General features: G+C 35.8%; 1 protein-coding gene across 2 annotated transcripts in view; it reads right to left on the bottom strand.

Moving 5' to 3' along the window:
• Positions 1 to 15,007, bottom strand: part of TLK1 (tousled like kinase 1) — a 166,566-nt gene that overhangs the window by 68,420 nt on the left and 83,139 nt on the right. For both annotated transcript variants that reach the window (XM_028830834.2, XM_077957185.1), the window contains one exon: positions 2,705 to 2,780. In XM_028830834.2, the coding sequence (XP_028686667.1) occupies positions 2,705 to 2,780 (76 nt within the window). The remainder of the gene's footprint in view (positions 1 to 2,704; positions 2,781 to 15,007) is intronic.

Here is a 15,007-nt window from a genome sequence, read left to right on the forward strand (position 1 = left end):
ACTACATTATTAATACTGCTTAATAACTACTAATTTCAGAAAGGCAAATCAGTAAATAAAAAAGTAGCGATTGCATCACTGACAAACTAACCTTTACCTGTAAAATAAAACAGCTTTAATTATATAAACCATAAGATGATTCCTGTCAAACTGACAGTAACACGCTTCAATAGGAATGTTATTTTGTAATTGTATTTTGATTTTCTAAAAACCATTCCCAAATTAAATACAATGTTTTTTAAAAACTAGATTGTAAATATTGCTTATATGACCATACTGACAAAGTGAACTAGCTCATTAGAGATCATGCTATTTTTTAAATATTTTGCTCTAAAATGGATTCTTCATCAGTCCTTTAAGTCTTAATTTAAGAACATGCTAAGAAATATGGTGTTTACAGATGCTTTCTTAGGGGAGAAGTAGCCATCCTTGACTGGAACTATATAGAATACACGATTTCTTCAATTTACAACTAGTTATATCACAAAGTCAAAAGCTTTCCTTAATATAAACATACATATATTTATCAATTCAATGCTGACTTACTTCATGCATTCATTTATTTTATTTAACAAATATTTCTTAAGTGGTTACTATGTGCCAGCCATTACTAAGATGAAAAACAGTATTCTTAAAAGTTCAACAACTTTAAATTTCTTCTTGGAACAAGGTGGGGGGAATTTTTAAAAACTAAACAAGTATTCAGGACTACCAATGCTACCTGGAAATTTTGAACATTAGTTCTGCACAGATTTATTTAGAGGTCAGAGATGACTGTAAAGGTCTTATGCTAAAGGAACTTCCCTTCTGTCTATAATAATTTCTCCGTAGACTGTAAAGAGGTGCTATATTTTAATGAAGACAGATGGTTTTGGTTGCCTACTCCAGAGGCTATTTCCCCAATTCTTTTTCCTTAGCTGAATGAAAATTTTGTTCTGTTAACACCCTTCACCCTACGTGGCACATGTAACTTCAGAGGAAGCTGACTCCTATACAACTTCCACTTCCAGGTCCCCTTCTCTCCTTCTTATTAGAAATCCAATTTTGTTCAAGTATCATCCCTTCTCAATACAGGCTGTATGTTTAAGAACTTAACTCCATTTCCAGTTTCAAAGATGGGCCTGATTTTTTTTCTTTTTTTAAATTTCTGACACTATCCACCTAGAGATGGCCTCATTTTTTAAGGCAATACTACCTCTGTTGGTCATACTAGTTTTGGAATGGAGATATGCCCAATCTAGTCCATAAGATCAGTAGTTCCCCACCTTTTTGGTACCAGGGACCACTTTTGTGGAAGACAATTTATCCAAAGACCGCGGGCAGTAGGGAAGATGGTTTTGGGATGAAACTGTTCCACCTCAGATTATCAGGCATTAGATTCTCATAAAGGAGTGCATAACTTGGATCCCTTGCATGTGCAGTTCACAATAGGGCTCACACTCCTATGAGAATCTAATGCCGCTGCTGATCTGACAGGAAGCAGAGCTCAGGCGGTAATGCTCACTGGCCTGCTGCTCATCTCCTGCTGTACGACCTGGTTCCCAATAGGCCAAGGACTATAAGACCGGGAGTTTGGGGAACCCTGCAGAAGATGAGAGGAGAGGTCTGCTTTGGACTTGAAGTCAAGTTTACTCCAAAGGAAGGGGGGAAAAAACACTGAAAGCCAGACTAAAGCAAATATAAGTAAGGAAGGTGAAATGAGAAAAAACAATTTAGGCAACCAGACTAAAAACAAAAATAATCAGACAATTCTGCAGATGGCACAGCACAAAGGGAAAAAACATGGTTAAACCAATCCAGAAGCCTCATCTTATTTGGGGGCTTGTTTTTGAGTTTTCAGAACAGTTGAAATCGTAGTAATTATTATATCTTTACAATAAAAAAAGCTCAAAGTCCACTAACTACAACTTGGGGGAGCTACACTAAGACCAAAAAGGAGCTCAGTGTAAACTGAGATATAAAATACAATACACCTCAGAAAAGGCACTAAAATGACTTACCCCTTCCTTCCACAAAGACAGTTGCTGCAAATATATTCCTTGCTTCCAGTGTGCCCTATATACACCAGTAATTCATGGGTTCACAGCTATAGATCTTATGGCTAAAGATTAGCTCCAACACATGTAACATTATGTATAAAGTCATCATTATACATGATTTAAGAGCCTAATTTATTATATTTAATTTTTAGTGCTCAAATTAAATGACAGTACTATTTTTCTACTCATTATAAGACATTTAGTTTAATGAAAATAATTTTCTTAGCTCATATCACAAAAGGTAGGTATGCAAGAAAGGATGGAAAGAAAAACAGATGCTTTAACTAGAGTCTCTCATAATTATTTTTATAGCCTTTTTTTTTAAATAAAAAGGAGAAGTTTAAGTAGTTCTGTTAAAGTGAGATTGAAGCTTTTAATTCAAAAACAAGTCATTTCAAACAATACATACAAAGAATGAAAAATGAAAAGTCATAAGTTAATGCTTGCCAGATTTGGATATGATACTTGTCTTTCTAGGACCCAAATGAAAACAATAAGGGCAACTTTGAAAAGCCTCAAAGCAATAATCATACACTAACTACCTGTGCACACACCAAGATTTACAACTTCATATTATTTTACAACTAGAATATTAACTGGTTAAAAATTAAAACAATTAATTTTAAGTGTCTACTAGGCTCTGAAGGAAGATGTTGTGTGCTTACCCTGACTACTTTCATTCTGGTTTTCTGCTTTTCTCTTTCTTCCCCTGGATGATTCCGATTGTTTCTTCTCTGGTGTCTACAGAAAACAAGATAACAGATTTTTAAATGACAGTTTTAATATACAAAATTATCACAGTCAATATAAAACCACGTTTCAAGACCAAAAAAATAGCATTCAGTAGTGCGCAAGAGATGTTAATATACTGTTATTTATACACAATTTATTTAAAAGATAAAATTTCCTACTGTATAAATTTTTAAATTCCAAGTAAAGAAGATCTTGTACATATTATCTGATATTCAGTTACAGAATTTGACATGAAGCGGATGAAAAATCCTAGAGTAATTAGCCTTGACAAGATGACCTTCCAATGCTTAACTGGATGAGGGGGGAAAAAGTCACCCTAGTGTTTCCCATTAGTTCCTATTAAGTTTTTCCTTAGTTTCCTCTACTCAAACATACTTAGTGTATAAAAGTAAACTTGGATGAGAAAAAACGGGGCAGAACACAAACCTGATACACACAATCCCTACTAAAAAGGACCATTCACTTAAATGCCTGGCAATTATCCAACAATTATAGCCAATTCACAGATTATGCCCTAGATAACGTATCAGTAAACTATGACCTGTGGGCCTAATCAGTTTGGTCACCTGTTTTGTATGATCGAACCAGTTTTTACACTTTTAAATGTTTGAAATTTTAAAAATCGAAAACAAAAAGATTATTTTGTGGTGTGAGAATTATAAGAAATTCAAGTTTCAGTATCCCTAATAAAATTTTATTGGAACACAGCCACACTCTTTCATTTAGGTATTGTCCATAGCTGCTTTTACATACAATGGCAGAGCTGAGTAGCCACAACAGAGTCGGAATGGCCCATAAAGTCACAAATATCTGGCCTTGTACAAAAAAAGTTAAGAGATCCCTGCTCTAGATGGTGGCTCTGGTTCCAAATGACACGTGTGTTCCTATAACAGATAGCAAGTATTTTCATTAGACTAATACAAGTAATTTTTCTAGAGTTTGACGAACTTTCCTGCTTAGTCAAAAATTAAAACCAAGAGCAAAAGCACAAGGCAATGGCACCAGGCCTTCAAATTCTAGAAACCTGTAAGTACCTCTGGTGCCAGAAAAATTCCTGAACTTCACAGGAGCTCCATTAATATTTGATTGAATGAATGAATCTTACTAAACAACTTAAAATAAATCTCTTAAAGCATCATGGTCCCCCAACAAGGAAGGGATTTAATACATATTTTTATGTCTCTGAGTGTGCCTACAATTAAATATATGAATAACAATACACAGCCTAATTCTTACTGAACACATATTGTTCCTCTAAGTACCATCTTGAGTATTTAAAGTTTTCTCACCTCTATTTTGCCAACAAGATAACAGATTCAGAGAAGTTGCACCGAATGTTCATAGCCTCTGAATTCTTTAAAAACAGGTGTTACATCTTCTCCCTACTTCACCCTTTCCCCACGCCTAGCATACAGTTATTACTTGATAAATACATGAATGAATATTAACTAACTTACTCAAGGTAACACTACCAGTGTAGCAGAGCCAGGATTCAAATCAAATTCAGCTCTGTATAATTCTAAGACCTAAATGCTCTTTATTTTTTCTATGATATCCTACATCAAGAACTAACTAATCTACTATATAAAAATATTTCAAAATTTTAGTGTTTGTAAATAAAACTCAATATGTCCAATGAAATGCTGGTTATGTTTTCACTTCACAAACCAGAAGTCTTAGAAAAATCCACCCTAACTGGCAATCTACTCAGGAGGTAGACTGATGCACCAGCAATTTTGGGTAGGCAGTTTACTACTTTCCTTTCATTGTCAAAATTACCAAACTCAAACAATAATCAATCTTCTGTTTTCCCAGAAATAAAAGTATCACTACATTAAAAATTATTTTAAGTTAACATTTATTAAAGAACCCTAAATCGGCCAGGCGCAGTGACTCACACCTGCAATCTCAGCACTTTGGGAGGCCGAAGCGGGCAAATCACGCGAGGTCAGGAGTTCGAGACCAGCCTGGCCAACATGGTGAAACCCTGTCTCTACTAAAAATATAAAACTTAGCCGGGCATCATGGTGCGTGCCTGTAGTCCCAGCTACTCGGGAGGCTGAAGTGCAAGAATTGCTTGAACACAGGAGGTAGGGGTTGCAGTGAGCCAAGATCACACCACTGCACTCCAGTTTGGGTGATACAGTGAGACTCCATCTCAAAAACAAAAGAACCCCAAATCTATGTTAAAATAAAAGATCCCCAAATAATAATTTATTCATATCCTTGCTAACTTAATTTATATTAAAAAATGGAGTCAAGAAAACATAATTTTTCAGAATACTTTAAGGTTAATCTAATTTTTTAAGCATGGCAGGATCCTATTTGAATTCCATCTTACATCTTGACTAGGTACTCTTGAACAGGCAAAAATGGGGGGGGGAAAACCCATACAAAATGTTGTAATTCTGAAACAGTTATATTGGAAACAGCATTTTCTAGCTAGTAAACAAAATAAAATGTAAAGTTCAAAATGGTTCTGTACCATTTTCTAAAGTATATCCTAAGGAACTAGTGTTCAATGACTGGTTAAGAAGGCTATATTCTAAATGGGGGTGAAAGGGGGTGAGTTCAAATGGGGTAAACAAAATCAGATTTCAAAATGCTAACATGCATTGGCTATCTCCAAAAAAGGGATGAGGTGCGAAGATACAACAAATTTTCAAAACTTATTTGAGATAACATTCGTTAAATACTTCACTGGATATGCACTTTAGGATATTTAAGGTTGTTTGTTATTTAACATGTAGATTACTTAGTGTTTTGTTGTTTAACATATAGATTACTTAGTGAAGGTTTTTTCCTCTGAGGCAGAATTTCCCAGTGTGGAGGTATGGGACAGTCCATTGGGAAAAATGTCTTTTCATTAAACCAACCAAAAAGCAAACGAATGCATTATAATTATAGTAAAGAAAGCAACAAGTTTACCTCCTTTAAACCAGAGAAGAATTTATAGATGGAGAAGAAAAAGGATAACAGGACTAAAATTAATTTTAAGACTGCTGTGCCCCAGAAGTTATTAAAGGGGAAGGAGAAGGGAAGGAAATGAGTGGCTGAGTTAAGGCTCTAGCCTACCAGAGACATATTCTATGTTACCTCTACCATGAATATGCAAACACAGCATCTCCTATTTTAATACTGAGATACCAGATGAGATTTCCTTCGAAAAAATAGTTCAGCAGCTTTAAAAAAATACTACTGATCATGACCAATGATTTCCTTGAGGAAATCCAAAGGACATCAACCAGGCCACGTATGTATTTGCTATATACACAATGTGCACATATCAAACATTTTATATAGAACATTTTCAAGATTGCTCTTGCTAATAATGCTGTCACTTCTTTCTTTTATTCTCTATTTTTTCTTAACTATCCTACTATAAATAGACCACTAAAGAAAAGATTAATATGGAAGGCAAAATAATAGGTTTGGCTTTGAAGTGAAGATGAAAAGAATGCAGTAATTATAAAAGGCCAAAGACCTCCAATATACAGTGAAACAGTCGTTAGGAGATAATGAAGAAAGGAGAGCCTAGTACACTTTAAATCAAGTCAGTTGTGTAAATGTTAGATTTGTAATCATATCAAAACCTGAATGACTACTCTGGCATTTAGACACTCCAAGATATTAGTGTGAATTTACACAGTATTTTCTACCAGTTGAACGTTTGTTGAAAAAACACAAAGACAAATTTAAAGGACTCAAGAGGTGTAGTGATATAATTTAACTAATCCTCCAATTTTATTTGGAACTTAGGTCAGTGATTATTAATCAAGGTTTTTATATCTAATCATGTGGCCTGCTGGTTTTATCTTATAATAAAATATGAATGAGTCTTTCTTCAATGTAAATAAGACTAAACATAAGAACACAGGAATCTCAATGCTGTTACAGAATGAGGGACAGAAGTCAACATGAATTATTCCATGGAAACAGATAACCACATGTATTAAGCCTCAAACTAGAGAGATATTTAAAATTACGGAAATAAATGCATTACAGAAAATTTAACAGTATACAAAAAGATATTTTAACAACAACAAAAAAAGAGGGTGGATATTAAAGTCTGTTCTTCATTGGGCCTAACTGAATAAACAACAAAAATCAGATATCATCATTTCTAATAAAATCACTATAGTTAATAGACACAGAATATTTCAATACTTTTTGTTAAACAAGAAAATACTTTAAAACAGAAAAAAAAGTTACTCTAATATTAAACAGTATCCTTACAAAATATTCAATCTTCAATCCTAACGGAATGAATTTTTTTCTGATAGATCCATTCGGCCAAAGACTGGTTTCAAAACTGCAACTCACTGGCTATTCTAATGATTCATACTTGGGTATCAAATTCAAAGCTATTATAATTTGAACAAATGGCATGACAAAACCTTTTTGCTGGCAGCTGGTAAAACAATGTTCAATTTTTATCCACATTTCTAGGCAAAACTTTTTGAACTAGATGTGAGACAGGAAAATGCTTGCTGCTTTGTATCCTATTTACATTTAAATAAAACGTGTTCATGAAATATGCACATCCGAATTCAAGGATGATTTTGAGCTGGTATGACCTGAAATTCACATAGTCTGTCTCTGTCCCAGAGTTAAAACTTTAATATTGAGAACTATTATCTGTAAATATTTACTTGAACCTTTGACCTCTAAAAGAAGATCTCTATTATAATGCTGATTTTAATATTTAGTATAAAAAATTTATGTATGCAAAATTTTGGAATCTTATCATCAAATAAAAGCATTTCCTTGTAGTTCTAAGTAAATCAAAATCATCGCGTCAGCAATTTGGAGTTTAGTGTATTTTCTGCTGTACTGCCTTTATTGTTTAATAACGTGTAATATAAAAGATGGTAGAACACCAATAAGAAGAAATTGGGTAACCACCCAACTAAATAAAACATGTGCTGTCTTACAGGTATACTTAAAGTATGCCAGCTCATACATTTTTGTAAAATTTTTGTAAACGCTGAAGGACTCTATTTACACATGCACAGCATTCACAACCGTTATCAGTACTCCCAAGAAATGTAATATTAAAACAATTACTTTTACGCTTAATTTTTAACAACTACCTAACTTAACATCCTCACATTGTGACTTCTGAAACTCCCATCACTTGGACCCACTGCATTCATACATGTTTAAAGGAGTATACTAAGTTTTTAATATTGATGAAAATGATTTTGTCTGTTATTTTCTTATCACTTACGTAGTCTATTTCTTGGCATTTTCCCTTCTCCGGCTATCCCTTTAAGGCTTTATTTGTTAAATACTATATACTATAAAATTAGAATAAAGTTGAACTTTCTCCCCTACTCAAATTACCTTGCCAGTAGTTTTCAAATCATACAAGAATAAAACAGCCATTTAGAACAACTGCTGAAGGGTGGGGGGCTGGGAAGTAACATTTTCAGATAATTTATTCTGGAAATGTTTGCATTTTGAGAGTGCTTATAATAGTCAAATTCAGAGCTGTGCTCTCATAACTTTTGACCCATTGTGACGCTCACAATGGAGTAACATACTCCTGTATCATACCCCTACAATTCCTTTGAACATGACTCCCTAGGTCTGTACAATTATTTCTCTGGTATACATACTTTTAAATGTAAATGCTGTATCGCAAAATATGTACACTTAGATTTTTAAAGATAATGCCAAATTGCACATTCAAAGCCAATATCAATTGACATGTTTACATTAACACTGTATAAGACTACTCAACAATCCTTTAAGATCTGCTGGGTCAAAAAGTGTTACTATTTTCTCTACACCAATACAACATTTTTTTATTATTATTATACTTTTAAGTTCTGAGGTACACGTGCAGAACATACAGGCTTGTTACATAGGTATGAATGTGCCATGGTGGTTTGCTGTACCTATCAACCTGTCGTCTACATTAGGTATTTCTCCTAATGCTATCCTTCCCCCATCCCCACCCCCTGACAGGCCCTGTTATGTGATGCCTCCCCCCACCCCACCCCACCCCGTGTCCGTGTGTTCATTGTTCAACCCCCACTTAAGAGAGAGAACATGTGGTGTTTGGTTTTCTGTTCTTCTGTTAGTTTGCTGAGAATGATGGTTTCCAGCTTCATCCATGTCCCTGCAAAGGACATGAACTCATCCTTTTTTATGGCTCCATAGTATTCCATGGTGCCAGTACAACATTTCTAATCAGAAAAAAAAGTGATCTTTTTTTTTTTCTTTTTCTTTTTATTTCAAGAGACAGGGTGGGCCGGGAGTGGTGGCTCAAGCCTGAATTCCAGCATTTTGGGAGGCCAAGGTGGGTGGATCACCTGAAGTCAGGAGTTTGAAACCAGCCTGGGCAACATGGCGAAACCCCACCTCTACTAAAAATACAAAAAAATTAGACGGATGTGCTGGTGAGCACCTGTAGTCCCAGCTACTTGGGAGATTGAGGCAGGAGAATCGCTTGTATCCGGGAGGCAGAGGTTGCAGTGAGCTCAGATTGTGCCATAGAACTCCAGCCTGGGCAACAAGAGCAAAACTCTGTCTCAAAAACAAACAAAAAACCAAACCAAAACAAAACAAAAAAACAACAAAAAAGAAAGATGGGGTCTCGCTTTGTTGCCCAGGCTGGACTGTAACTCCTAGGTTCAAGTGATCCTCCTGCAGCAGGCTCCCAAGTACCTGAGACTACAGACATGTGACCATACCCAGCTTCTTTGTCCTTTTCTTAAATTGCTCTATCATATCTTTATTAGTATTGATTCTTAAGGCTGACTATACATCAATCATTTATAAAGCTTTTATTTAAAGCTCATGCTGGAATCTCCAGTCCAAATTTAACCATCTCTGGAAAAAGACCAAAGGAATCATTATTTTTAAAAAGGTCCAGAAGTGATGTTATGTATCATCAGGATTAGGAACAGTCTGTCTGTCTATCTAGGTTTATATATAAAATAATAAGTTGTATAGTTCCCACATATTCCACTTTACAGAATCTCTAAAATTAAGAATGTTATTCCTTACAATCTTCCATATTAAAGACCAAAATTATTACATATAGCAGAAAACTAATTAGGTTATAAAAAGTCAAATAGGTTGTCATGGTTACTTGGTTATTTTAGAAAAATGAGACTCTTAAAGAAAATTAGTAGAACATTCACTGTGTTCTACTGACATAAAAATACATCTTTCTAATATTTTTTAAACTAAAGAATAAAATTCTGAAACAAAATTTGTCAATAATGTCAACTTGTGGTCAATGCTTTAAAAATCCAGTCTAAAAGCAACATTTATCAGATTAAACATTTGTGAAGTGCTGTTAGCTGAGGTATATCTTAGATTGGCAAATTTGATAATTACTGTAAGTTATCTGAAACCTAAATATTTCCAAAGAGTACCATTTTTGTCCAAAACTTATCAGGGTAATTTATATAACGAGTTATATATTAGTTATATGGAAAGATTATAATAGCACAGTAGTTGAGCGCATCACTTTGAAATAAGGCATACTTTGGGATTCAAATTCTGACTCTGTTAACTTGTACCTGTGTGACTATGGACAAATTACTTACTCTGACCACCTGTTTCTAAATTTAGACATGTTAAACTTATGAAGTGGCAATCTAGCTCCATGGGTAACATGCTAAAAACTCTCTTTTTTCTCCTTCCATTAATGAGTTGGCTCTCAACCAGGCGAGATGGTATTTGGCAATATAGAGGCATTTTTGGTTGACACACTGGGGATGGGGGTAACGAGGCTGTAGATATCTAATGTGCAGAGGCAGAGATGCTGCTAAACATCCTACACTGCATGGGACAGGAACCCCACCCCCCAAAATTTATCCAGTGCAAAACGTCAATAACGTTAAGGGTGAGAAACCTTGCTTTGATGAATACATTAAGAATCATTTGTAGTTGCTACATAAAACTAACTGTATGATGTGCTTTTTTACTTTCATTCTGAGTTTACAGTGAAAATTACCAGAGGCTATATGACATGTGATGACAACTCACTGGATGATTTATGGATTATGTATTTGTGTATTCTAGGATTAAAACATTTTGTTTGAAATCCTAAAATGGTAAATACCAAATAGTTGTAACCAACATAAACAAAAGCTCTTTAGAGTCCTTGAATTTTTAAAGTTAGAGCAGTCCTGACACCCAAAATTTGAAAACTGCTTTTGTAGATACACACATCCTGATCATAATACTAGGAAATGCTAGCAAGTGAGATGAGTATGCTAGAGGAAAAGTAGTAGCCTATTAAGGAGGTGGGTAGACAGTGATGTTACCCTGTCATGTTACCAGTCAACAACTATTTACTGAGCACCTATTATGGTAAAGCACTATACTGGGTTCCACTTTAAAAGAATGTCTTCACTCTTACAGTAATAGGCTGTTTTTCTCTTCCAATCTCGTTTCCACCAATCAGCTTAGAAGGTTCCTTTAAAAAAAGTTTTTTTTTTAAATCATTGTGGGTACACAGTAGGTGTATATATTTATGGGGTACATCAACTGTAACACAAAGGTGTTACACAATCCAATTATACTCTTTTAGTTTTTTTTAATATACAATTAAATTATTTTTGACTATACACACTCTGTTGTCCTAGCTAATACTAGGTCTTATTAATTCTTTCTATTTTTGAACCCATTAACCATTCCCCCTCCCCACCACCACCACTCTTCCCAGACTCTAGTAACCATCTTTCTACCCTCTATCCCTATAAGTTGCATTGTCTTAATTTTTTGCTCCCACAAATAAGTGAGAACATGTGAAGTTTGTCTGTCTGTGCCTGGCTTATTTCACTTAACGAAATGACCTCCAGTTCCACCCATGTTGTTGCAAATGACAGGATCGCATTCTTTCTTATGGTTGAATAGTACTCCACTGTGTATATGTACCACATTTTCTTCATCCATTCATCTGTTGATAGATACTTGGGTTGCTTACAAATCTTGGCTATTGTGAATAGTGCTGCAATAAACATGAGAGTGCAGATATCTCTTGGATATATCAATTTCTTTTCTTTTGGGTATATATCTAGCAGTGGAATTGCTGGATCGCATGGTAGCTCTATTTTTAGCCTTTTGAGGAAGCTCCGAACTGTTCTCCATAGTGGTTGTACTAATCTACACTTCCACCAACAGTGTATGAGGGTTCCCTTTTCTCCACATCCTTGCCAGCATTTGTCATTGCCTGCCTTTTGGATAAAAGCCATTTTAAACGAGGCGAGATGATATCTCATTGTAGTTTCGATTTGCATGTCTTAGAAACAATAATATTGGGCACCTTTTCATCAACTTGTTTGCCACTTGTATGTCTTCTTTTGAGAAATGTCTCTTCAAATCTTTTGCCCATTTTTAGATCGGATTATTATATGTTTTCCTACAGAGTTGTTTGAACTCCTCATATATCCTAGTTATTTATTCCTTGTCAGATGGATAGTTTGCAAATATTTTCTCCCACTCTGTGGGTTATCTCCTCGCTTTGCTGATATTGTTTCCTTTGTTGTACAGAAGCTTTTTAATTCGATGTGATCCCGTTTATCCTTTTTTTTCTTTCTTTGACATGGGTCTCCCTCTGTCACCCAGGCTGGAGTGCAGTGGCCTGATCTCGGCTCACTGCAAGTTCCAACTCCTGGGTTCACGCCATTCTCCTGCCTCAGCCTCCCGAGTAGCTGGGACTACAGGTGCCTGCCATCACATCCAGCTAATTTTTTGTATTTTTAGTAGGGACGGGGTTTCACTGTGTTAGCCAGGATGGTCTCGATCTCCTGACCTAGTGATCCGCCCGCCACGGCCTCTGAAAGTGCTGGGATTACAGGCATGAGCCACCGTGCCCGGCCCCATTTGTCCATTTTTAGCTTTGGCTGCCTGTGCTTGTTGGGTATTACTTAAGAAATCTTTGCCCAGACCAATGTCCTGGAGAATTTCCCCAGTGTTTTCTTGTAGTAGTTTCATAGTTTGAGGTCTTAAAGATTTTAGTCTTCAATCCATTTTGATTTTTGTATATGGTGAGAGATAGGGGTCTAGTTTCATTCTTCTGCATATGAACATCCAGTTTTTCCTACGCCATTTATTGAAGAGGCTGTCCTTTCCCCAATGTTTGTTCTTGGCACCTTTGTCAAAAATAACTTCACTGTAGATATATGGATTTCTATCTGGGTTCTCTGTTCTGTTCCACTGGTCTATGTGTTTCACTGATCTATGTGTCTGTTTTTATACTAGTACAATGCTGTTTTGATTACTATAGCTCTGTAGTATAATTTGAAGTCAGGTAATGTGATTCCTCCAGTTTTGCTCTTTGCTCAAGATAGCTTTGGTTATTCTGGGTCTTTTGTGGTTCTATACAAATTTTAGAATTATTTTTTCTATTTCTGTGAAGAATGCCATTGGTATTTTGACAGGGATTACATTAAACCTATAGATTGCTCTGGGTACAATGGACATTTTAACAGTATTGATGCTTTCATTCCATGACCATGGAATATGCTTCCATTTTTTTGCATACTCTTCAATTTCTTGCATCAATGTTTCATAGTTTTTAGTGTAGAAATCTTTTACTACTTTGATTAAGTTAATGTCTAAAAGCCGGGCGCAGTGCCTCACGTCCGTAATCTCAGCACTTTGGGAGGCCAAGGGGGGCAGATCACTTGAGGTCAGAAGTTCAACCAGCCTGGCCAACATGGTGAAACCCCGTTTCTACTAAAAATACATTTTTAAAAAAAAACTGGCCAAGCTTGGTGGTGGGCACCTGTAATCCCAGCTACTCGGGAGGCTGAGTCAGGAGAATTGCTTGAGCTCAGGAGGCAGAGGGTGCAGTGAGCTGAGATCGCGCCATTATACTCCAGCCTGGGCAACAAAGCAAAAACTCCATCTTAAAGAAAAATAAAATGTTGGGTGTGGTGGTTCGCACCTGTAATCCCAGTTACTCAGAAGGCTGAGGCAGGAGAATTGCTTGAACAGGGGAGGTGGTGGCTGCAGTGAGCCGAGATGATGCCACTGCACTCCAGCCTGGGCAACAGAGCAAGACTTTGTCTCAGAAAAAAAAAAGGTTAATGTCTACATACTTCGTATTATTTATAGCTATCGTAAATGGGATTACTTTATTGGTTTCTTTTTCAGATTGTTCGCTGTTAGCATATAGAAATGCTATTTTTTTTCTAATACTGATTTTGTATCCTGCAACTTTACTGAATTTATCAGTCCTAATAATTTTTTGGTAGTCTTTAGGTTTTTTCAAATGTAAGATTATATCATCTGCAAGCAAGGATAATTTGACTTCTTCCTTTCCAATTTGGATGCCCTTTATTTCTTTCTCTTGTCTGACTGCTCTAGCAAGGACTTCCCGTTCTATACTGAGTTACAGTGGTGAAGGTGGGCATCCTTGTTGTGTTCCCTTAGAAATTCCTTGCTGTAAAAAACAAACACTGAACCACATCAAATATACTTTTCTAAAGGGTAATACTTAACAGCTGTTTGTTTGCTTGCTAAATAGCTTACAAAACCATTTCAAGATTTCATGACCTACAAGAACTCAACTAGACAGAATATATCGTAATTTCCAATTGGCTACTTAAACATTAAAAAAAGCTTCCTGAAGAATTCTGATATACATATTCTTCTACCTTTATGGAAACAGATGTACAAAGCCAGGATGAGCCTCACATTTGGTTTCCAGTCCACTTTTCCTTCCAAGACACTAATAAACATGAACATGTTCAAGCAGGACTCACATCTTTTGCTATGAACCTGGTTAATACAATATATTTTAGTGTCAGATACTCTAATTTCTGCCTGAATATAGGTCTCTAAAATAGTGTGTCCTTTAATATATAGTGGTGAATTAAATACTATTTTCTCTTTAAAAAAAAAAAAAGTTACAAAGTAATTTCAGGTGTTTCACAGGAACTATTAAGTCTAATAACTCATGTTTATTTGTCTTAATAACAGAGAAGAGAACAAATTTAACATTCCCCTGCCCCCCTGCTTTTTTTTCTTTCTTTTTCTTGAGACAGAGTCTTGCTCTGTCATTCAGGCTGGAGTGCAGTGGTGCAATCTTGGCTCACTGCAACCTCCGCCTCCTACGTTCAAGTGATTCTCCTGTCTCAGCCTCCTGAGTAGCTGGGATTACAGGCATGTGCCACCACGACCAGCTAACTTTTGTATTTTTAGTAGAGATGGGGTTTCGCCCTGTTGGCCAGGCTGGTCTCGAA

The sequence above is a fragment of the Macaca mulatta genome, chromosome 12 (genome assembly GCF_049350105.2).
Source record: "Macaca mulatta isolate MMU2019108-1 chromosome 12, T2T-MMU8v2.0, whole genome shotgun sequence".
Classification (NCBI taxonomy): Eukaryota; Metazoa; Chordata; class Mammalia; order Primates; family Cercopithecidae; genus Macaca; species Macaca mulatta.